Here is a 23,666-nt window from a genome sequence, read left to right as displayed (position 1 = left end):
AATAGCTTTGAAGACAGGATGTAATAGGAACTCACTTCCTGACAGAGTATTTACAGGGAAGATGCTTGGATTGACTTGAAAAGATTTTGACACGTACACATGGTTTGGAAGAGAGGGGAAGGAGGTATAGTGTCACACTGAGAGAAACAAAAGTGTGATCATCAGTTATAATAAACACGCCCTCTTCTGGGATTTGCCAAGCCAGGGAGGAAGTGAAGGATGCTTACTGAAGGAATATTTCCTGCCTGTTTCTTGTTACATTATATCTGAACTCAGGTTTACGGAAAACTCTTAGGCTGAATAATGACAAAGACCAATGATTCACACACATACACTGCCTTTCCTTACCAAAACTGACAGAAGAGGGAGAGACTGTACAAAATATGAATCAAAGCCAGCTTCCCCCACTCCAAAAAAATCAGATTCCAGGTTATGCTGTTTTCTTAATCTGCAAAAATTCAATCAACACATAGGGGAGAATCCTGACTCAGTTTTCCACTAATGGAAGCCAGAGGTAATTCCCTCATCCTGCTGCAGACCCTCAATTTGTCTCTCCTACTATTCCTGTCCCTATCCCTGGGAAGCAACACTTTTGGTACCTTAGTGAGCTGCAGCGGAAGGTGGGGGGATGCAAGAATATTCTGTTCCACTGACAGAAATGCCTTGTGTGAAATAGGTTTTTTTTTTTAAAAAAAAAATCCCACTCACATGCTTTATTCCAAACCAATATTAGGTTTTCCCAGACTTTAAAAAATCATACATGTGCAGAACAGAGCACATGCAGAGCACAGCCTAGATTAAGTGGCTCAGAAGAATCTGAGGATATGAGAATGCTGACAAATTGACTGGAAAGATGCACCTACCACTCCTCTAGGCAATCTTAACCTGTGTTAGTTCACTACATCATGCCAAAGACAAATAACTAGCTTGATCCAGGATACATTTATAAAAAGGCAATCGTAAAGTGGCTTTCCCTGAACCTGAATAATTTTGACATCTGTCATTCATTAGTAATATATTGTTTTGCAGCAACCATGCTCAAACGGATGGTGGTGTGAGCTCTTCTTGGATGAAACAGATTACCAATATTACAAACAAACATACCATTCAGCCCAGAAGCAACTTCACTGGACAACTGGAAACGTTCCAAGAATGACACATAAAAAAGAGAGATAACCTCTATACTATAGTCTATTGCAAAAACGATGTTAACTAATAAATGGAAAGGCAGAAAAATGCCATCAGTTTATAATTGGAAGGTAAAAATCTGGGATTAGCATACTAGTTTATTCTGCTCTAAATGCGTCACCACAAACATATGAGAAAAAGGTAACAGAACAATGGTTTCCAGTAATTCCTTTTTTGACTCAAGAAGAATACATCCCAAAAACTCCCTATATGAACATATATCTCTAAGAATGTAAGCTAGTCTTGTTGAAAAATGGATATACAGAAAATTGTAAAGTTGATAAAATATAAAGTTTGTTGTAAATGTAAAAAAAGAAGAGAAAGAAACAGATGATCAAGATCATTTCAATTTGGGTTTTGACCCAGTTTTGGAAATGAAATGGCTTTGGTCGTCTTGACAGATTTAATCCAGAAAAAGACAAGATGAGCATGCCCCTGCTGGCTCTCCAGGATTATTCAGGACCTACTGATACCTTTGACTACGATACCATTTTGGACTGGCTATCTGGGATCGGTATCTCTGGTGGCAACATTCCTCTCTAGCAAACTAGAAATGAAAGGTGGTGTGAGGATATGAAAGTTTGGTTGTTGTGAGCTGCCCTAAACCTGCTTCGGCGGGGAAGGCAGGATATAAATCCAATTAATAATAATAATAATAATATTGCATAACCCAATGGCACCTATGCTATGGGTCCTGCAAGATTCCATCTTCCCTCCATCATTGTTTAACACCTACAATAAATCTCAATGATAGGCCATGTGAAACTGGGGTAAAGTGTCATTAACATGCTGATGACATAAATTTACTTCTCCTTTTCAACCCATTCAGGTGAGTGGCAGAGCATGTGCTTTGCATGTAGAAAGCTGCAGTTTCAATCCCTGACAACTTTCATTTTAAAAAACCAGGCAATATCTTACGTCAAATACCTCTACCTGAATCCCTGGAAAGAGAAGACAATACTGACTTTGACAGACCAGCAGTCTGAATCAGTATAAGGAAGCTTCATGTGTTCAGATGTGAACTAGATACCTCAAAAGTTGCATGTTCCTCCATTTAGCCAGGAGTTTTAGGTGCTAGGTGGAGGGTCTCCCTCCCCCCCACAGTTTTAAATGATGTACAATTACTATTGTAGACTTTTTTTACTTTTGTTGCTCCATGGTTACTTTTGTACTGCTTTCCAATATCATTCGATGCATATTTTCAGTGGATGTTCTATGTTGTAGCATCCAAGTTTTTCAATAGTGGGACAAATCTTCTATGAGGGTCTGCATCATGCTTCCACCTCAAATCTTAGCTACTCTATGTGGCAACATCACTGAACATCAGTCAAAAGTATCTACACTTGGCATATATTGGATGCGACTCAAACATGAATTAAGGACAATGGAAGCTAGACTCATACCTACCTTCATTTTGGCAGTATGTCTGTATAATGCCCCAGATTCATGATGCAATTGTAATGCAATTAAACTTTAACAGCTAAAACAAATTATTACTAAAAATCTCAGGCAGCTGCATTACGTCCATGGGTCACATTGGATGCCTGTGTTCTGTATTTTAGTGAATTTTATGGTATGGTATACCTTTTATTTTATTCAGGATTGTACTTAAACTCTTTAAGCTTTCAGCCAGTTACACCACTGTGCTAGTTGTTTCCTTTCTGGACTGTTGTGTCTATCCTATTTAAAATGCTATGTTTTAATACTACATTTAACATTACATCTTGTTTTAACACTGCATGCCACTTCAGATATTTACAGCAGAGACCATGGTTAAAATGCCTCATAACACAAGAAAGGAATTAGAAATGAACAGAAGTAGGATGTGTGGGAAGAGTCTGAGATGCTGTTTCTCATCACTGACAACACATCAACATCTGCAATCACCTTCTAACAATTTTATTCAGCTAGCCTTAATCCCCAGTTCTTGCATTTTCTTTTATATAAATTGAGCTAACCAGGATTTATTTGATCACCATACATAATGTCTTTTTTCTGTACCCCTAGCAACCACAGGCCAGTACTCCAAATGACTGGCACAAGAACAGTCCCAAGTGGCTCTAAATGGATATTTGAGGGGGAAGTACTCAAAAAGAGTTAAAGAAGAATGCTGGGGGGAAAGTATGGATAATTGCAGAAGGCAATGGCATACCACCCCCTAAAAAGTCTGCCATGAAAACGTTGTGATGCAACATAACCCCAGAGTTGGAAACGACTGGTGCTTGCACAGGGGACTACCTTTACCTTTTTATCAGGTAACACAGAAAAGCAGAGAGTCCACTTTGTCAAGAGGAGTTCCAACTACTCAGGCAACCTTCAGGACCCCAACAGCTACATTCCCTTTTGATGGCAGCCTTTTACTTTTCTTTATTTCATTCTCATGAAATGCCTACCATATTTGCTTCACAAAGTACTTGAATAAAATCAAACAGGTCCCAGTCTACAGGTTCAGTCTTAATGCATATATTTTGATGGATAAAGGTAAAAGATAGTCCTCTGTACTGCAGTCCAAGTTCTGAGTTCAATCCCAACAGAAGCTGGGTTCAGGTAGCTGGCTCAAGGTTGACTCAGCCTTCCATCCTTCCAAGGTTGGTAAAATGAGTACTCAGCTCGCTGGGAGTAAAGTGTAGATGACTGGGGAAGAAAATGGCAAACCACCCCATAAAAAGTCTGCCAAGAAAACGTCATGATGTGATGTTACCCCATCGTTCGGTAATGACTTGGTGCTTGCACAGGGGACTACCTTGGCTTTTACCTTTATCCCTCAAAATATATGCATTAAAACTTCTCTCCCTCACTCCCAGCCAACAACTGCCCATACGCTGAACAAAGCATCTTTCCGGAGAGAAAGAAGGCTTAGAACTCCAACACACTGCTTATCTTCCCACTTAGACAGCCAGCATGACAGTGCCTGAAACCTACAGGAAGCATTCATTCCTTCAGGAAAGTTCACCCAGACACACACGTCTAAGCACAGGAAGTTGAGCTAACTGACGCATACACATGTATCTTGCCAAATTCCCTCAAGGGCTTTTGCCTCTACAAAACAATGAAGTTACTTCCACAACAAGGGTCATGGCCGTACCCTCAGCAACTGCAGGTGAGTATATGCTGACTAGTTAAGCATTCTGAGAATGAAATTTGTGGACTTAAACAATTCTTCTAGCTATGCTTTTGGAAAGACATTTGATATGTATCTACTGTCTCGCTACTTAAAAATGTCCGGGGGGGGGGGGGAGGGAATTATTCTGCATGAGAACCTGCCCATCAACCCAATCCTGCAAAGGTTTTAACTCAAAATCTAATCGCTGAGTCAAAACAAGCATTTTTATCAGCCACTATTCTTGGTCTAACCCTCAATGGTTCCTGCTAAAATGATGATGGTGATGATGATGATGATGATGATGATGATGATGGCAGCAAGAATAATAATTTTGCGTTGTATTAACATAAAATCACCACTAGGTGCCATCATTACTCCAAAAAGGCTATCATATATTTTCGTTTTGTCACATGGACATTAAAAATATTTCAGTGACTCTTAAAAAGATTTCCTGTAAACCAGTGTTGCATTTGTCTTCACTCTAATCCACGGGGAGCCCTTCAAAAGGTGGGGGGGGGGAGGGGGGTGTCTCTAAGTGCAACAAAATAGAAGACCAATGATTCTTAAATCTCTGCACACTTTTAATGTTTGCCCAGTGGAAAAGTAATCCAGACACAACATGGTTTTATGATAGCACAATGCAGCTGCGGTGCCATCAGGGAAGAACTATATAACAATCAAGCCTGCAAAGTCACAGAGACCAGGTGCTCACAAATATTCCAGCCCTATTGAGACTTCTGGGGTTGGAAAATGCCGAGCTGAACTGCTTCTCAGAAGGGGAGCAGGCTGGAACTTCTGTTTGGGGTAGTGGAAGGCAATCTAATGTCTACTGCTTACTTTTCTCAGTCAGAGATCAGTCCAAGATATGCACAGGAAACTTTGAGATTTACTTTGGCTAAAAGGGAGTCCGGGGGGGGGGGGCTCCTTTGAGGCTTTGAAGGGTCTCCGGAGACGAATTGTATTTTGATCATCTGCAGAAGTTTCCAGAGTCATTTATTTGACTTAAGCTTGACAGGATCCTAATCTTCTTTGATACTACTAAACATCTAAAGCTATACAAGACCGGTGTTGATCTGGATAACTACAGAAAAGGTACAGATCACTATCTTTCATTCTGGGACTAATTCAAGTTAAACAAAATAAAATCAGAAGGTGAGAAATTGAAATCTAGAAAGCTTGGAAGAAGAAGGGGAGAAGGGGCGAAATTTGGACTTTGTAAATTTAAAGGACAGTGTTAAAAAGTGGAAAGGAATTTATTGTTTGGTCTACTTGCGGTTTTTGAGAAAAAGCCCCATCGTCATAGAATTGCAGCTCCCACAGCCAACACAAGAAATACGTCAAGTATCATGAGATCTCTCTACTAGCGAAAACGGGATTTGGTGGCAAGTAAAGCAGGAAGCATTGGATGAAAAAGGGAAATCATCAAAGCAGCCAGTGTACTCTAGGACTATAATATCACAGAAAAACATCAGCGGCCATTGCAAGGAGGCCAAAGTTTAAATAAAACTTTTAAAGTGTTTGGGACATTAAAAATTGGTGGAGCCGACAGAGGTGACGATTATAAGGTAAATGCTATTGAACATTATTGCTAATAACTATTTTAGAAGCCTCTAGAGGAAAAAGGAATTTTTTTTTTAAACTGAAGCAGAAAGTTATGACCGCCATTTTGGAGAAAATAAAAACTTTAAAAATAAATATCTGAGCCCAGGAGACTCTGAGGACGGTGAAATCAGGCTTATTGAAGAAAGCAAGCTTCACTCTTTTAAACCTGATAGCTGAAATTTAATTTGGCGAGGTCAAAATGTTCAGTGTTTTTACATGTCAGACCACAAGCAAACCCGTGCAAGGACTGCTTCACTGGAGAAAATGCAGGACCAACTAGATGCAATGGAATCCAGGATGATGAAAGAGATGAAGGAGATGATAACTGCTTCCAAAAAAGAAATTAGAAAAGATATTGAAGAACTAAAAAAAGATGGAGGATCTCAGAAATGAGACTGTGGTAACATCAAAGAAAGTGCAAGAGGTGGAAGGGAGAGTGAAAGTACATGATTCTACCTTGTTAAAAATACAAGAAAAAGTGGCAATTCATGACTGCAAATTGATGGAGACCCAGATACATCTGAGGGGAGTACCTGAGGATGAGGAAACTGATTTGAAAAAATATATAATAAAAATAATTGCAGAATTTCTGGAGGAAGATCCTGAAGGGACTAGAAACATGTATGACTATATGTATAGAGTGAATTCACTTTATGCTAAAAAGAGATGTGGTTATAAGATATATGACAAAAGAAATGGTGGGAAAGATTATGAATAAAAACTTTGAAAAGACATTGATAGTGGGAGGCAGCAGAGTAAGAATTATGAAGGAGTTGCCGAGACAAGTGATAAATGACAGAACAGCATATAAGAAACTGACAGAAAAATTACGGGACAATGAAATGAGGTATAGATGGCTAATACCTGAAGGTTTGAGCTTTGAACTTCAAGGAAAAAGGATTACAATTACAAACACACAGGAACTGCGTGGACTTCGTGAAGAACGTAAAGAATTTGCACCATGATGGATTACAAATTATTATCTTGGAATGTAAATGGACTAAATTCACCACAAAAAAGAAAGACAACGTTTCACTGGATTAAAAGGCAAAATTGTAATATAGTTTGTTTGTTTGTTTACAAGAAGTACATATTAAACAAAAGGATTACAAATTTTTATGGAATAATTCTGAGCCAGTTTGGTGTAGTGGTTAAGTTTGCGGACTCTTATCTGGGAGAACCAGGTTTGATTCCCCACTCCTCCACTTGCACCTGCTGGCATGGCCTTGGGTCAGCCATAGCTCTGGCAGAGGTTGTCCTTGAAAGGGCAGCTGCTGTGAGAGCCCTCTCCAGCCCCACCCACCTCACAGGGTGTCTGTTGTGGGGGAGGAAGGTAAAGAAGATTGGGAGCCGCTCTGAGACTCTTCGGAGTGGAGGGCAAGATATAAATCCAATATCATCATCATCTTCTTCTTGAAATCATTAGGCAGCCTTAGACAAGCTACTCTCTCACCTGATCTACAACACAGGGTTGTTGTAAGGATTACAACACAATTACATACATGAAATGTTTTTCATGTCCAAAGGCACTATAATAATAATAATAATACTATATAACATCTTCTTTCTAGGGAAACAAGTCCTTTCCTTGGGAAAATTTGAGAACTGCTGCCAAGGATTCATACACAAGAAAAAACTCATAAGCTGTCAAGTTTATTCATGCCCAAGAGCCATGTTAATTCCCTTTAAGAAATAATCTTCCAGTGTTTCCCACCCAGAACCCATGTTAGGAGAGACTGACTTTTAGGCTGCATGTCTGGAATATTGCCTTGCTTTCTATAACCTATGCTCAGGTTTATAAAGGCAAACAATATGAAGTTAGATCAAAATTCACAGCAGGAATTTGAGAGGGAGAATATAAAGAGCGTTCCCGAGGCTGGCTTACCACTGTGAGGTAAAATCAACAAACTCTGATGAGAACTTTTCTGCTGGGAGCTGTGGCGATGGCTCCTCTACCACCTGTTTGAGCTGCTGAAATGGCGTCCCCCAAGAATCATATGGAAACCGCAAGATTGCCAGCTCAGTCTAGATGGGGAAGGGGGGGAAATGCAGACATGAACACAATTTATTTTCAGTACCTAAAACAGAACACTTTCCAGAATGACTACATGTTCTTAACAAGTTTAGCTTACGCTGCCATCTGTAGGCAGTCCCTACAATTATACCCAATTTCAGTGTAGACTCTTTCCTCCCTCTTTTCACATTTTCTTGGAAACACTGGGCTCAGAAGGTGCCTCTGGGGCCCAGCCTGCACAAGCCCATGGAGTCAGCATGTCTCTGGGAATATTAAAGCAGTAACATGTAAGGCCTGTTCTACTTGTTAATTCCATGTACTCACAGACTCCCTGAAAAATGAAGAGTGCCATGGCTCCCTCCCCACCCATCAAGGCTGTTGCAACAATTCTGCTAACAACAGATGGTTGAGAATGCAAATGCCCTACCACAGGCATGGTGCCAGCTGAATAAGTACGGAGATAAAGGTATGGCCACAGTGTGCTATGTTTCTTCCAGTTTACACATACATGGTACATTCATAATACATTAAATAATGTGTTTTACATCCGGATTTTTGCTATTCTTACACAGTAAAATCTGGATGTAAAACACATTATATAGTGTAGTGAGAATGCACCAACACACACACAGAGCTACACTAATTTTTTCACATCCTTCTGAAGCATTAAAAGGAGACATCAACATTCCCACCTGACTATATTGGAAAATGGCTGCTATCTGTTATTACCCCCCACACCCAATTTACACTTCTATTCAACAGGAACTGGAACCCTGTTCTAAATTTACAAAATCAATCAACTTTAACACAGCCAAACCTGCAACTTTAGGGGGTAGGCTAGCATTTGTATCTTACCACTAACCAGTAATCTCCATCTAAACACCTTTTTAAAAAAACCTCACAAGAATTTGGTTTACCAATGGTTTAAAAGAACTAAGAAACTGACATTGCACACATTGAACTCTGGGGGAGGGGGGGGATTCTACACTTTTGACAATTCATTCAAAATAACAACTTTAGTCCTACAAGAAAACATCACCTAAATCAAAATTAAAGAAAACGAAACAACCTGCTCAGTCATAATAACAAAAAGTGTCCCACTGTTTTGAAACCAGCCAGTGAACCAAAAAATGTAAAAAATTAACCACTCCTTTGAAATGTGTATACCAGTAGTTTACAAACTACATTCTGAGTAATCCTTCCCACAGTGTTTCTCAGAAGATTATTGGGAATTCTTTTGATGAGAAAACTGGTAATAACATAGCTTCCTTGATATACAGTTTGGGCATTACTTATGATTAGGGGTTTTTTTGAGCAGGAACACATAGGAATGCAGTTCCAGCTGGCTTGATGTCATGGGGTGTGGCCTAATATGCCAATCCTCCAAGAGCTTACAAGGCTCTTTTTTATAAGTTCCTGAAGGACTGGCTACATCAGGGGTGTGTGGCCTAATATGTAAAGGAGCTCCTGCTAGAATTCTGTTCCTGTTTCCAGGTATCATGAGAAAACACTGCATATTCTCATGTACACTCTCAACTCATATGGTGAGACAATAGGGGCTGAACAAGCCAGGCTTGTTCCCCACGTGAATATACTTAAAGCCCTTCCCCGTCCTAAGAATCTTTGGCAATTCACAGGGTGTCCCTAAAGGCAAAAAGTCAGAAAAAAACAGGTTGCTTACCTGTAACTGATGATCTTCGTGTGGTCGTCTGTGCAGTCACATACATGGGTTTTCCCGCAGGAACGAACCTGACCTCGGAGAATTTAAAGCTAGCCTAGGCGTTTATTTTGGTGCGCATTCCCTTCCGCTCTGGGGAGCAGGCATCCACTGCGCATGCCTGGAGCGAGGGGAAGGTGCTCTACCCACCCAGTTTCTTCTAGCCGCTGCATAGAGGAATCTTAAATGTAAAACGTAGCAGAAAAACTAGCAGTGGGGAAGGCTGGGCGGGCGTGTGTGACTGCACAGATGACCACTCGAAGATCATCAGTTACAGGCAAGCAACCAGTTTATCTTCATCGTGGTCTCTGTGCAGTCCCACACATGGGTGACTGGTAAGATGAAGTGCACGGAGGTGGGTGCTGGTTCTGTAAAGGAATGGCGTAGATTAAATATGCATATAGACACCCCCCCCCCCAAAAAAAGATTATTGTACTTACAGGAGAAGAGACTGCAGGTTTCAATAAAAGATAGATCAAAGTACAGCTTGTCCGAAGGACACGTCTCGCCGTACACGGACATCTAAGTGCGTGGCGAATGTCGATGTAGAAGACCAGACTGCAGCAGTGCAGATGTCTTCAATCGGTACGCCCCTGGAGAAAGCTGTGGACATAGAGAGAGCTCTAGTGGAATGGGCTCGTAAATGTTCAGGTATCGGCTGTTTAGCTAGTTGATAGCATAACTTAATAGCAGCCACAAGCCATTTCGAGAGTCTCTGTGTAGAAATTCTTTGCCCTTGTTTATGAGTCTCGTAGGCTACGAAAAGTCTCGAGTCCTTACGAAAAGGGCTTGTTCTATCAATATAGTAAGCAAGGGCTCGACATACATCAAGATTGTGTAAAGTTCGTTGGCCCATGTCACTAGGATTCTGGAAAAAGGTAGGTAAAGTGGTCGGTTTTCCTAGATGGTAAGGTGAAACAACCTTTGGGAGAAAGGTTGAATTGGGAAGCAGAATCACTCTGTCATGGTGAAAGACAGTGTAAGGTGGGTCTGCCCGGAAAGCACAAACATCGCTTGCTCTTTTGACAGATGTAAGTGTCACCAACAGTGCTATTTTCCATGATAAAAGATGCAGTGGTATAGATGCCATTGGCTCGAAGGGAGGTTTCATTAGTTGACTTAAGACAAGAGATAAACTCCATGTCGGTTGAAGTTGTCGAATTGGAGGTCTTAGGTGCAGAATGCCCTTGAGGAATGATTTTGCAGCAGGATGAGAAAACACTGTGCGTCCTTCGATATGTGGATAGAAGGCAGAAATGGCGGCCAAATGAACTTTCAAAGAGGAGTAAGTGAGGCCAGAGTCAGAGAGAGATAAGGTGTATGACAGAATCTGAGCTACAGAAGATGATGTAGGTAAGAAATTGTGCTGGGCAGCATATTGAGTAAACCGTTTCCGTTTCAGAGAATAAGACCTTCTGGTGGATGGTTTTCTAGCATTCATTAGAACGTGTTGGACTTCTGCAGGAAAACCTAAAAACTGATCCTCCAAGCAGTTAGTCGCAGGAGTCCTGGATTGTGATGTAGGACCCTGCCATTCTGTTGAGAAAGAAGGTCCCGAGTTTGAGGGAAGCAATGAAATACGCTGTTGGAGAGAAGGAGAAGTGTGGTGAACCATGGTTGACGGGGCCACCAGGGTGTTATTAGTATGCAATTGGTCTGATCTAATTGAATCTTTTGGAGCGTTCTCGTTATTAGTGGAATGGGTGGAAAGAGGTAATGAAGTAGTCCTTTCCATTGGTGGAGAAAAGCATCTCCCGCAGACTGAGTGGAAGGGGGACCTCGCATATAAAAATGTGTGCATTGGGCATTGTCCAGTGAAGCAAATACATCTATGACTGGAACGCCAAACATTTTGAAGACTGGAGATAAGATCGTTTGAGTGTCCATTCGTGATCATTCACGAGTTGGCGACTTAGAGTATCTGCTTGGATATTTTGGATCCCAGGTAGATGTACAGCTGTCAGATATATGTTGTGGGCAATGCTCCAATGCCAAAGAGCTAGAGCTCTCTTGCACAGACGGGTAGATGCAGTACCTCCTTGTCGGTTGATATAGAACACAGTCGCAACATTGTCTGATGTGACTTGAATGTGTAGACCGTAAAGAGATGGCAGGAAAGATTTGAGTGCTCTGTGGACCGCCAGGAGTTCCAGACAGTTGATATGGAGGGATTTCTCGTAGGCTGTCCACTGTCCCTGCACTGTTAGGGTGTCGAAACGGACTCCTCAACCCCATCTCGAAGCGTCTGTCGTGACAATGGCTGACGGAGGTGATCTCAGGAATGGCATTCCTGCCAGAAGGTGATCTTCTGTTGTCCACCATTCTATTTCTGGAAGAATGTGATGTGGCGCTGTTAGTAAGGTTCGCTGACTTTGATGGTGTGGATGGAACGACCGAACGAACCACAGTTGTAGGGGTCTCATGCGAAGCCTTGCATGACAGAGGACAGAACTCATAGCCGCCATAAGACCCAGCATGCGTTGGAAGGTGAGAGCTGTCTGGGTTGGGTGAGATATGATGGCATTGGCTAAGGTCTGAATATTGTGAACTCTGTCTGCCGGCAGATAGGCTTTGTGCGTTATCGTTGATAGGCGTGCGCCTATAAGTTGGATGTCCTGTGTTGGGACAAGATTGGATTTTTGGAGGTTGACTTGTAGGCCTAGAGAAGATAGGAGTGTAAGCGTGGTCGAAATGTCCTGTTGAAGCTGCTCTTGGGATTGAGCCACAATGAGCCAGTCGTCTATGTACGGGTATACAGAAATTTTCCATTGACGTAGTGACGCCGCCACCACCGCCATGCACTTGGTGAAGACCTTTGGTGCTGTTGATAGGCCGAAGAGGAGAGCCCGGAACTGAAATGATTGTTCCCAACGGCGAACCTTAGAAATCTTTTGCGGCAATGGGTGATCGTAAGATGGAAATAGGCGTCTTGGAGGTCTATGAGTGCCATCCAAGCGTTTCTGGGAATTAGAGGGAGAACAGGGTGATCATGCGGAATTTTTTGTATCGGATGTGATGGTTGAGTTCGTGAAGGTCCAGTATTGGATGTTGCCTGCCATCCTTCTTTGGAACCAGAAAATATCGGGAGTAAAACCCTGTGCAATGGTGTTGATGTGGGACTGGTTCTATGGCTTTCTTGGCCAGCAAGGTAGCGATCTCTTCCTGAAGAGGTAGAGAAGGACGGGTAGGTATGAAGCGATGGTGCTTCGGGGGCAAAGCGAACTCTATGGTGTAACCCCTGTGGATGATCGCCAGGACCCATGAATTCGTTGTTATGGATTTCCACATAGGGTAAAAGGGAAGCAGCCTTGTTGTACGGGAATGAAGATGATGTATCGGTGGTGGTGGTGGCATCAGCAAGTCAAAGAGACTGTTTCATGGCCATAGCCGCTTTTTTGGTCAACTGTGGTCGTGGATGCTGATGGAATGGTTGCTTGGCCGGAGGAGCTTTTCATTTCCAATAATCAGCTTGCCTGGGGGAATGGGGACACTTGTAGAAGGGTGTTTTCCATCCTCTTTGCCTGTTAGTTTGAGGTTGTTGCTGGTTAACCCCTAACCTCTTGGCTCTCTTTCTGCTGTCATCTACTGTGGTTAAGATGTCATCAGTGGTTGCGTTAAATAAACCTTGGCCATCAAAAGGCAAATCTTCTATCTTAAACTTTATATCAGGTTGAAGTGATGATGAACGAAGCCAAGCATGTCTGCGTAAGGCAATGGAAGTAGCCATGGTTCTTGTAGAACAAGCCACCGCATGCCGTACTGAGTTGATTTGTTGCTTACTCACATGGTTAAGTTCTTGCAGTATCTTCGAAGCTTGCTTTTGTGAGGTTTCAGGTAAGGATGGAACTAGTGCATTCAATTGGGATGATAAATTGAAAGAATAGGCAGCAAAATAGGCTAAATAATTATGACTTTTGGATGTAGCGGTGGAAAGGGAGTATCCAATGTATCCAACTTCTTTTCTTCTTTATCTGGTGGAACAGGTTGACGTGTCTGCTTTGACTTTGAAGAGGAATGGACAATCATCGAATTTGGAGCAGGGTGACTAAACAAAAATTTTGAATCTGGTGCATGTATCGTATAAGGACTCAATACGTTTGGACGTTGGTGGAACTGATGCCGGCTTATCCCAAGCTTCCTTCAATGCTTCTAAATGGACAGGTAGCATCGGTAAGAAGGATCCTGCAGGCAAGTTAGCATGGACCAGGTCATGGACCACGTCCGATACCCTCGGCAAGTCTGTGGTTAGTTTTATGTTGAGTGTGTTTGCCATGTTTGTGAGTAGATCCAGATAAGCCTTGGATCCCTCAGATGGAGATAGGTCAACTGGTTTTGTAATGTCAGATGCCGGTGATGTTGGAGACAAGACTGAATGTGATGACTCAGAGTTTTCGGCTTCGGAGTCCTCTTGGACTTCTACTGGAGTCGAGGGTCTGTCAAGTACTGGTGGTGTCACAGTTAGAGGTTTTGTCACCGCGGTAGCTTGGTCTGAATGTATGGTATGTTTGGATGTCGAGGGAGCCGGCGACGTCAGTTTCGGTTCCTGTCAGTGTCGATAGTAGGCCTCGTCCTGGTACCGATGATGAGGGTCTCCAACGTACTTGTAACGATGAGCTTCTTCTCGATGTCGAGGTTGATAAGATTCCTCACGGTATCGAGGTTGGTCTTCCTCACGGTACCGAGGTTGGTCACGATCATCCTCACGGTACCAAGGTTGGTCACGGTACCTATGTCAGTATTCAATGGATGGAGATCTAGAAGGCCTGTAATAGTGATGCTGGTATGGAGACGCCGACTGAGATCTGGACTGACTGTAATAGTAGTATCGATCTCTATGTCAACTCGGAGACCTTTCTCGGTACCGACAGGCCGGAGATTCCCGATGGAGTGGAGAGACAGCAGAATACTTAAAAGCTCTCAGCGCCGACACCTCACGGAATGAATGCACCTCGAGAAGGTTGGCTCTTTGTTGGATTCGAGGTGATGGTTCCATAGACTCCGTGGCCAAGATGTCTTCAGGCAGGGACTCGTGAATGGATGGTGACTGGAATCGAATCTGTATGATCTCGTCAGCAATCACATCAGTGGGCATCGAAAGTTCTGGTGGAACAACTGGTGCCATAGATTTCAATACCGAGGTTTTCGGTACCAAGGTTGTAGTCATGGTGTCAAATGTAGGATCCGGCTGGGTCCTCGGAGTAGACTTCTATGTTTTCGACTCCTGCTGTCGCTTTGATGACGGTTCCAAGTGATGCTTTTTCTTGGAGCCGTCCGACTTTTTAGTATGCTTGCTGGACTTAAGCTTACTGGGAACCGATGCCACTGAAGCTGCCGGTTTTGCCACGTCCCATTGCGGGGTCAGGGAAGGCGGCGAACTTTGGGACCCAGAAGCGTGGGACATCACAGGCCACAATGAAGATTCTAAAAGGTGACTCTTCAGCCTCGCGGCACGTTTTTTTCTTGCCTGTTTTCTGAACTGGCTGCAATGGATACGGGCATTGGTTCTGTGGGCCTCTCCCAAACAAAACAAGCACTAAGAGTGACTGTCTGTCGAGGGGATTTTTGTCCCGCAGTGAGTACACTTTTTAAAAGTGGTTTTTGGATCCTTTCCTTCCATACGCCCGGGGGGGGGGGGGGATAGAGGGAAAGAAGGTGAGGCGACAGTAAAGCGGGTAAAATATTTTTTTTTTATGATACCAATAGAAGAACGAAGAGTAAGACGGAGGTGAAGACGAACGAGGAAGGACGATGGTAAAAAGTAAGAAGGCTAGCAAAGTTGAGGAAACGCAACGAGGAAGGACTATCCCGGGCAGCGGTTAGAAAGAAACTGAGTGGGTGGAGCGCCTTCCCCTCACTCCAGGCATCCGCAGTGGATGCCTGGTCCCCAGAGCGGGAGGGAATGCGCGCCAAAATAAACGCCTAGGCTAGCTTTAAATTCTCCTAGGTCGGGTTCGTTCCAGCGGGAAAACCCATGTGTGGGACTGCACAGAGACCATGATGAAGATCCACTGTTATATATCCTCAAAATGATCCTTAACAAATTATCCCTTTCTTCTCTCACACACACACTTCTTCACATGCTATTATACCTACCTGGGCATTTTATCACCCCACCTTTCTGATAGGCTGTACTCCACTACTACCACAGCCTTCTCAGGATTATTTACAGTTTACTGAACTCAAGAGGTAAAAGTCCAATAAAAAAGGCCATAACCAGAAGCAGGTATCTGATGCAGGCAACACTCCCCCCCATTTCTGACCAACCAAAATTCTAAGGCATGGTGTTCAACGAGACCAGTGAAGGAAGTAATGAATTCACTGACTTAGCTGCTTTTCCTTTTACTGGGTGTTCTGCATTTTAAACATGCTGGTTTTGCATTTATAACAGTCTTTTCACATTGAAAGCTTTGGATCTTTGCTGGTTTAAATGGTTTGTCAATCGCAGCAAGGTCTCAACTACAAAATACTTTCAACCAGCAGAGTGAGTGGAAACAGAAATAATCCTATTTAGCAATGTAGTTACTAGGCCTTTGTAACAGTAACATAGTAATACCATTGTAATTCCCAGGCTCCAAATATCAGATTTGACGCTGTATCCCTTTTGGTTAAATTCTGGATTGATTCTTTCAGGCTGGGGGAAAGAAAGATAAACATAGATTGAAACATAATTTGGAATTTCCAGGAAATTATAGTAACAGAGAATAATCTATGCATGAAATAAGGCTAGGGCTAAAATTAGGGCCCAAGGACTTAGATTCTCAAAATCATCAGCCCTTGTAAATTTACAGTGTTTGGCAGTACAGTTTTGAGCACTTGAGTAAGACTGCATTGAAGATGTCCCAACACTTTCTACTTACTGCCATGTAAGGTTTGCAGCCAGCATCCATTGTTTTAGCCACGGAGTCAACAAGGTAACCACTAATTCCAAAGTCACACATTTTCACCTGTCCCAGTGTATTGATCAGTACATTGGATGGTTTTACATCTGCAAGGTGGAACACACAGACACTGATTACAAAACAGGCTGTTTGCAGCAAGTGGGTCATGGCAGAGATAGAAGCAGACAAAGGCTACATCCACACATTGCTAGACAGTGCTCTGTCACTGCACTGCCACAATCATTTGCAATTGGATTCTCCTGTGCAGACATGGCAAGCCAGATGATAATGACAGCTACAGTGCAACAGTAGTGCAATACCTAGTCAGAGTTTCATTATTAATTACCACCAAGGGTAAATAAATGCAATTCAACTCAAAATCCCAGGATTCCAGAGACTTGTTTTTTTTTGTTTGTTTGTTTTTGGGGGGCACTTGTTCCAACCCGAATTGCTATAGAATTGTTTGAGGAATAGTCAGTTTGAAAAAAAAGTTCTGACTCCCTCATAAGCCACACCTAAGAAATCAGGAGCCAGCTTCAGGAATGTACCCCTCCCTGACATCTCCTCTGCCTGGCCCAAGTTGTCCTGCCCCTGCTTAAACTATACTTAAGTATGGGTGATTCATTTAAGAGACAGGGTTCAGATCCTGGGTTAGTTGTAAGACAAAGCATTTGGTTTGAAGGGAGGAGCTGAAGGGAAGAGTGTATACTTTTGAGATCCATTTTAAGCTCCTCCATATCTTATATTGTTTTATGCTCTTACTGTTTGGGAATGCTGGGTTGCAATAACTTTCATGATGTTTTATGTTATTGTGTTTTATTTTGTAAACTTGCAGGTAGCAAAGCAAAGGCTGGGATCCTCTGGATCATTCTATTCATGGCCTCCTCCCACAAGACACTTTTTGCATTTGCAGAAGAGGAGGATGGGGCAATTTCTGCCCATTCCCCTCTCCTGCTGTAGACTTCCAATTTGCCCCTCAAGCTCTTTGAGTCCACTGACATGCCAAAGAGCATGATCTCAGGGGTCAAAGAAGGCTGTTCTGAGACACCAAAACCAGCATCACGAACTATGCTGAGAAAAAAAGTACAGTCACCGAAGCACTGATATAGTACCTAGCTAGCTGAACAGAAGACAAAAGCTATGTTTTTATAGCTAATCAAATACAGCTCCAAACATACTATTCTTCCACTGTTTCTAGGAACCATTAGAACATTCAACAGCAGTCATACTTACCTCGGTGAATTACTGAGAGCTTACTATGTAGATGTTCTAGTGCTTTTACAATCTGAAAACACAACAAATGAAGAGTGAACTGTAACTGATCGAAGCAACAGGATCACACTGCCATCTCTGGCACCCAGGCCACAAGTTCACACTCCTTTAAACACTAAGCTGGTGTTCAGACAGTCTTAAGTTTGGCATTTTGACAATGAATCAGCAGTCTGGCAAGAGGAGGGTGCGCCATGATTCATAGTATTCATTGTTGTTCCAGCAACCCTTGGGAGCATGTTCAAAATAGACTGACTGCAAAAACTTGCCAGGAACAGAGTGCACCCAACTTCTTGCATCCCTATTTAGAAACTTTTGATGGCTGAATTCCAAGGGATTTAAAATTGCACCCCTGGGATTTTCTATGCATACAGCTACCACCTGTATTCAAGCTGGCTCCCTAATAGCACTTCTTTGTAGCCAAGGACCAGACTAGGCATGATACAGAAGAACCACAATTAGAAATTCTTACCATAATTTCTTTCCTACTGAGTCTTCCCGAACTCACCTTTCTCTAACGTTATTTCCATAAGGCTTTCCACCACCACCCCTGTCATAGTCTGTTGTTTTCCTCACATTTCAGGTTACTCTAAGGGAATGTAGCTCTTTAATAAACAAACCTATAAAGAGAAGCAGCTGCTGTTCCTTCATCATCTACTTTTGCATTTTTGTACATTAACACCTGACTGACGAATGTGGGCTAAACTAATCTCTGCAATGGTAGGAAAAGGCACTAAATCCCTCTGGAAACAATTAGAAGAAAGACTCACTGAGACAGCTATTTTTCCTAGGATGTCTTCAGGAATTGTTAAGCCTTCGTCTAATACTTGTTTGTAGAATTTATCCAGTGATGTATCCATCAGTTCCATACAGATCCACACATCTCCCTAGAGAAATACAAGGTTACCAGCATAAATGAACTGATACCACCACCATCTTTTCCATCGAAAGTGTGACAATGTTTCCCAGTTTCTATAATTTCACACTTAATTATGTTGTTTTCAGATATTGTAGCATATTAACATTCTCTCAAAGAGTGGGCCCTGACCTGGCAAGCCTGGTGTTGGAAGGGAGACCTCCTTGAAATACCAGCAGTCAGGAATACAGGGGCAGAGGCTTTATTCAGCCATCTCTCCGAATATCCTCCAGGCCCCATCCATGGGGATCAGTCACCAGAGGTTACCATGACTTCCAGGTGTACACACAAACACAAAACAAAACAAAAAATCTCAAAGGGTGGTGGTGGGGGAAGGACAGGTTTCTTACCTGTAACTGATGATCTTCGAGTGGTCATCTGTGCAGTCACACACATGGGTTATCCGTCTGGATTGAACCCGACCTCGGAGAATTCAAAGCAATCTTAAGCATTAATTTTGGTGCGCATTCCCTCTCGTTCTGTGGAGGAGGCATCCACCGCGCATGCCTAGAACGGGAGAGAGGCACTCCACCCACCCAGTTTCTTCTAGCCGCTGTATAGAGAAATCTAGTAAGTAGAGAAATTAAAACAATCCAGCAGCGGGGAAGGCTGGGCAGACGTGTGTGACTGCACAGATGACCACTCGAAGATCATCAGTTACAGGTAAAAAGCCTGTCCATCTTCTTCGTGGTCTCTGTGCAGTCCCACACATGGGTGACTGGCAAGCTATTTTGCCCAGAGGTGGGTGCTGGATCTGTAATAAGAAGACAGAGCTTAAGTAGGCATATGAGAAAATAAGGAATGTACTTACAGAATAGAAGACTGGGGACATCAGTAAAAAATGGAATGTAATACAGCCTGTCCGAAGGACGCATCACGCCGAGCACAGACGTCTAAGGCGTAGTGCATGGCAAACGTAGATGGAGAAGACCAAACCGCAGCAGTGCAGATGTCTTCCATCGGGACGCCCTTGCAGAAGGCTGATGACATGGACACGGCTCAAGTGGAATGAGCTCGTAAACGTTCTGGTACAGGTTGCTTAGCCAGTCTGTTGCATAAGGAAATGGCCGCAACTACCCATTTGGAAAATCTTTGGGTTGAGATTTTGCGACCCTGGTTGTGGGTTCCATAGGCTACAAAAAGTCTAGTGTCAGTGCGGAAAGAACGTGTCCTTTCAATGTAAAAGGAAAGAGCCCTACGCACATCCAAATTGTGAAGGGCCCGTTGACCTTCATCACTAGGATGTTGGAAAAATGAAGGCAGAGTAGAAGGTTTTCCTAAATGAAATGGTGAAATGACTTTGGGTAGAAAGGATGGGTCAGTGCATAATATTACTCTATCATGATGGAAGATAGTGTATGGATGATCTGCCCTGAAAGCACAAATGTCACTGATCCTTCTACCCGATGTAAGTGCCACTAGCAATGCCGTCTTCCATGACAGAAGGTGCAGGGGGATAGACGCCATAGGCTCGAAAGGTGGTTTTAAGAGTTGGCTCAGGATGAGAGATAAACTCCAAGTGGGCTGTAGCTGACGAATTGGAGGTTGGATGCGCAGGATTCCCTTCATAAATGCTTTAGTTGCAGAGTGGGAGAAAACAGTGCATCCCTCAATGCAAGGATGAAAGGCTGAGATGGCTGCTAGATGCACTTTTAAAGAAGAATAAGTTAGTCCCGCCTTAGAAAGAGACAATGTATATGTTAAAATCTGAGCTATAGTGGAAAGTTCAGGATGGAAATTATGATTGGAAGCATAGTTCGAAAAACGTTTCCATTTCAGAGTACGATTTCCTAGTGGAGGGTTTTCTGGCATTAAACATGACATGGCGAACCTCCTGAGGAAAATTTAAAAACTGATGTTGCAGGCAGTCAGTTTTAGAAGACCAGGGTTGTGGTGTAGGACCTTGCCTTCTTGTTGGAAGAGTAAATTGCGTACTCTGAGAAATTAGAGGAATGTGTTGTCCGACAGCAGAAGAGTAGTGAACCAGGGTTTACGAGGCCACCATGGAGTGATCAAGATACAATTGGTCTGATCCAGCTTGATTTTCTGGAGTGAACTTGTGATGAGAGGAATCGGTGGAAATAAGTAATGCAGAGGTCCCGACCACCGGTGGAGGAATGCATCTCTCGGACCTCAAGTGTAGAAGCACGGACACTGGGTGTTGTGCGGTGAGGCAAAGACATCTATCTCTGGGACTCCGAAATTTTTGAAAACTGACTGAAGGTATTGGCGATTGAGGGGCCATTCGTGATCATTGACTAGGTGTCAGCTTAGTGCATCCGCCTTCACATTCTGAACTCCAGGTAGGTGCACAGCTGTCAGAAATATGTCGTGCGCAATGCTCCAATGCCATAGGGACATGACTCACTTGCAGATGCAGATGGAAGCAGTGCCCCCTTGGCGATTGATGTAGAAGACAGTGGCAATATTGTCTGAAGTGATCTGAATGTGTTGGCTGGAAAGAGATGGTAGAAAAGATCTCAGAGCTCTGTAAACTGCCAAGAGTTCTAGGCAGTCGTTGTGGAGGGATCTTTCATAATCTGTCCATTGACCCTGAACTGTCAACGTTCCCAAGTGGGCTCCCCATCCCCACTTCGAAGCGTCGGTCGTGACAATGGCAGATGGGGAATAAATGGCATTCCAGTCAAGAGATGGCGTTCCAGTGTCCACCATTATAGAGATGGTAGGATATACGATGGAACAGTAAGTAGGGTCATTTGGTGTTGTTGCTGTGGGTGAAATGTCCGGACAAACCACAGTCGAAGAGGGCGCATGTGGAGCCTTGCAAAGCACAGAATGGAAGTGGTTGCTGCCATGAGACCCAGCATACGTTGGAAGATGAAGGCTGTTTGAGTACGGTGCATAATGATGGTACTGGCAACGGAATGATGGTACTGGTGCACTCTGTCCATCGGAAGGTAAGTTCTGTGTCAAAATGCGTGCTCCTATGAACTGAATGTTCTGCGTAGGGGTCAGGTTGGATTTTGCTAGATTGACCTGAAGACCTAACAAGGCTAGGAGAGCCAGGATGGTAGAGACGTCCGTTTGGAGTTGCTCCTTGGACTGAGCCACAACAAGCCAATCGTCTATGTATGGGTAGACGGAGATCTTCTGTTGTCGGAGCGAGGCTACCACCACCGCCATACATTTTGTGAAGACCCTCGGCGCTGTCGAAAGACCGAATGGAAGGGAACAAAAGTGGTAATGTTGATCCCTGATGGCAAACCTGAGAAATCTTTTGAGATGATGACTGATGGTGAGGTGGAAGTAAGCCTCTTGAAGATCTATTGACGCCATCCAGGCCTGCTCTGGAATTAGTGGCAGATGGATTGCAGGGTAACCATGCGGAATTTCTTGTAACAAATGTGCTGATTGAGTTTGCGCAGGTCTAGTATAGGACCCCCGTCCCTCTTTGGGACCAGAAAGTACTGGGAGTAGAACCCTGTGTGATGGAACTGCAATGGAACTGGTTCTATAGCTGCTTTGTCCAGCAAGGTGGTGATTTCTTTTTGGCGAGGGAGGGAGGGAGGGGTAGTTATGAAACTGTGGAGCTTTGGGGGCGAATCGAACTCTATGATGTAGCCCCTGTGGATGATTGCCAGGACCCAGGAATCTGATGTTATCAATTCCCACATGGGGTAAAAGGGGCTTAGTCTGGTGATGTGAGCAAAATGTCTGGTGATGTCTGTAAAATGTTGTGGTGGGCAGAGATGCGATATGAGAGAGTAAAAGAGACTCTTTCGACACTGCGGCCATCTTCTTTGTGGTTTGTGGACGGGCCTTTTGATGGAATGACTGTTTGGCTGGAGGTGCCCTGCGTTTCCAGAAATCGGATTGTTTAGGAGAGCGGAGCCGCTTATAATATAAGGGTTTCCAAATTCTCTGTCGATTTGGCTGAGACTGTTGCTGGTTAACTCTCAACCTCTTAGCCCTTTTCCTGCTGTCATCGACTGTGGTTAAAATGTCATCTGTAGTGGCACTGAAGAGTCCTTGACCATCAAAAGTTAGGTCTTTGATTTTGAACTTGATGTCAGGCTGTAAAGTAGAAGAATGGAGCCAGGCATGGTGTTGTAGGGCGATGGACGTGGCCATGGTTCTAGATGAACACGCCACTGCATGACACACTGAATTAATTTGCTGATTACTGACGCGAGAGAGCTCCTGAAGGATGTGCGATGCCTGTTTCTGTTGTCCTTCCCTTCCATCCGCCCAGGAAGAAGGGCTGGAGGGGGAGGGGAAGGGGAAGGGGAAAGAGAAAGATAAGTAAGGATAGATAAAAGATTTTTTTTTTATGATACCAGAGAGGTGAAGATGAAAATTTGAAATGAAGAACGATGAAGATGCAAGTAGCAAGGTGAAGATTGCAGAGAAAAGATGGAGACGCAGCAAGGTAAGTGTATCCCGGACAGTGGTAAAGACGACACTGGGTGGGTGGAGCGCCTCTCTCCAGTTCTAGGCATGCACGGTGGATGCCTCCTCCCCAGAACGAGAGGGAGTGCGCACCAAAATTAATGCTTAAGATTGCTTTGAATTCTGCGAGATCGGGTTCGATCCAGACAGATAACCCATGTGTGGGGCTGCACAGAGACCACAAAGAAGATCCCTGAGTGAGGGTTAAATTGCAAGCTATTTTCTTGTTTAAATTCCAGTCTAGGATACAGCTTTATTTTTATTGTCTCCAGGAATTATACACTGGAGACAGTTATACACTAATGATTGTATTTCCCTAAAAGTCACCATCAAACCTTGTTGCCACCATCCACCTTTCATCTGCATACCACTCCCTCCCAGCCTGCATGTGTAACACAGTAAGCCCCAGCCCCTGTGAGGCAAGCACAGAGCATAGGGAACCATCTCCATGTTTTGCGTCTCTAGATGGATCTTGCAGTGACATCAACTTTTAAGGAAGACTTTATGGGAGAAATCAGGGAGTACAAGGGTGTCAACAGGATGAAAGCAATTAGGCCACACCAAGGCAG

At 43.4% G+C, this 23,666-nt stretch overlaps 1 protein-coding gene across 1 annotated transcript in view; it reads right to left on the bottom strand.

The window, feature by feature from the left end:
• The window catches only part of MAP2K6 (mitogen-activated protein kinase kinase 6), a 129,278-nt gene that overhangs the window by 13,227 nt on the left and 92,385 nt on the right, over nt 1–23,666 (bottom strand). The window contains exons 6-10 of the mRNA XM_060252309.1: nt 18,542–18,658; nt 17,736–17,787; nt 16,482–16,609; nt 16,178–16,255; nt 7,779–7,918 (exon numbers count right to left, since the gene is read on the bottom strand). Of these exons, the coding sequence (XP_060108292.1) occupies nt 7,779–7,918; nt 16,178–16,255; nt 16,482–16,609; nt 17,736–17,787; nt 18,542–18,658 (515 nt within the window). The remainder of the gene's footprint in view (nt 1–7,778; nt 7,919–16,177; nt 16,256–16,481; nt 16,610–17,735; nt 17,788–18,541; nt 18,659–23,666) is intronic.

The sequence above is a fragment of the Heteronotia binoei genome, chromosome 13 (genome assembly GCF_032191835.1).
Source record: "Heteronotia binoei isolate CCM8104 ecotype False Entrance Well chromosome 13, APGP_CSIRO_Hbin_v1, whole genome shotgun sequence".
NCBI classification, from domain to species: Eukaryota; Metazoa; Chordata; class Lepidosauria; order Squamata; family Gekkonidae; genus Heteronotia; species Heteronotia binoei.
This window is presented reverse-complemented; position numbering and strand designations above follow the sequence as displayed.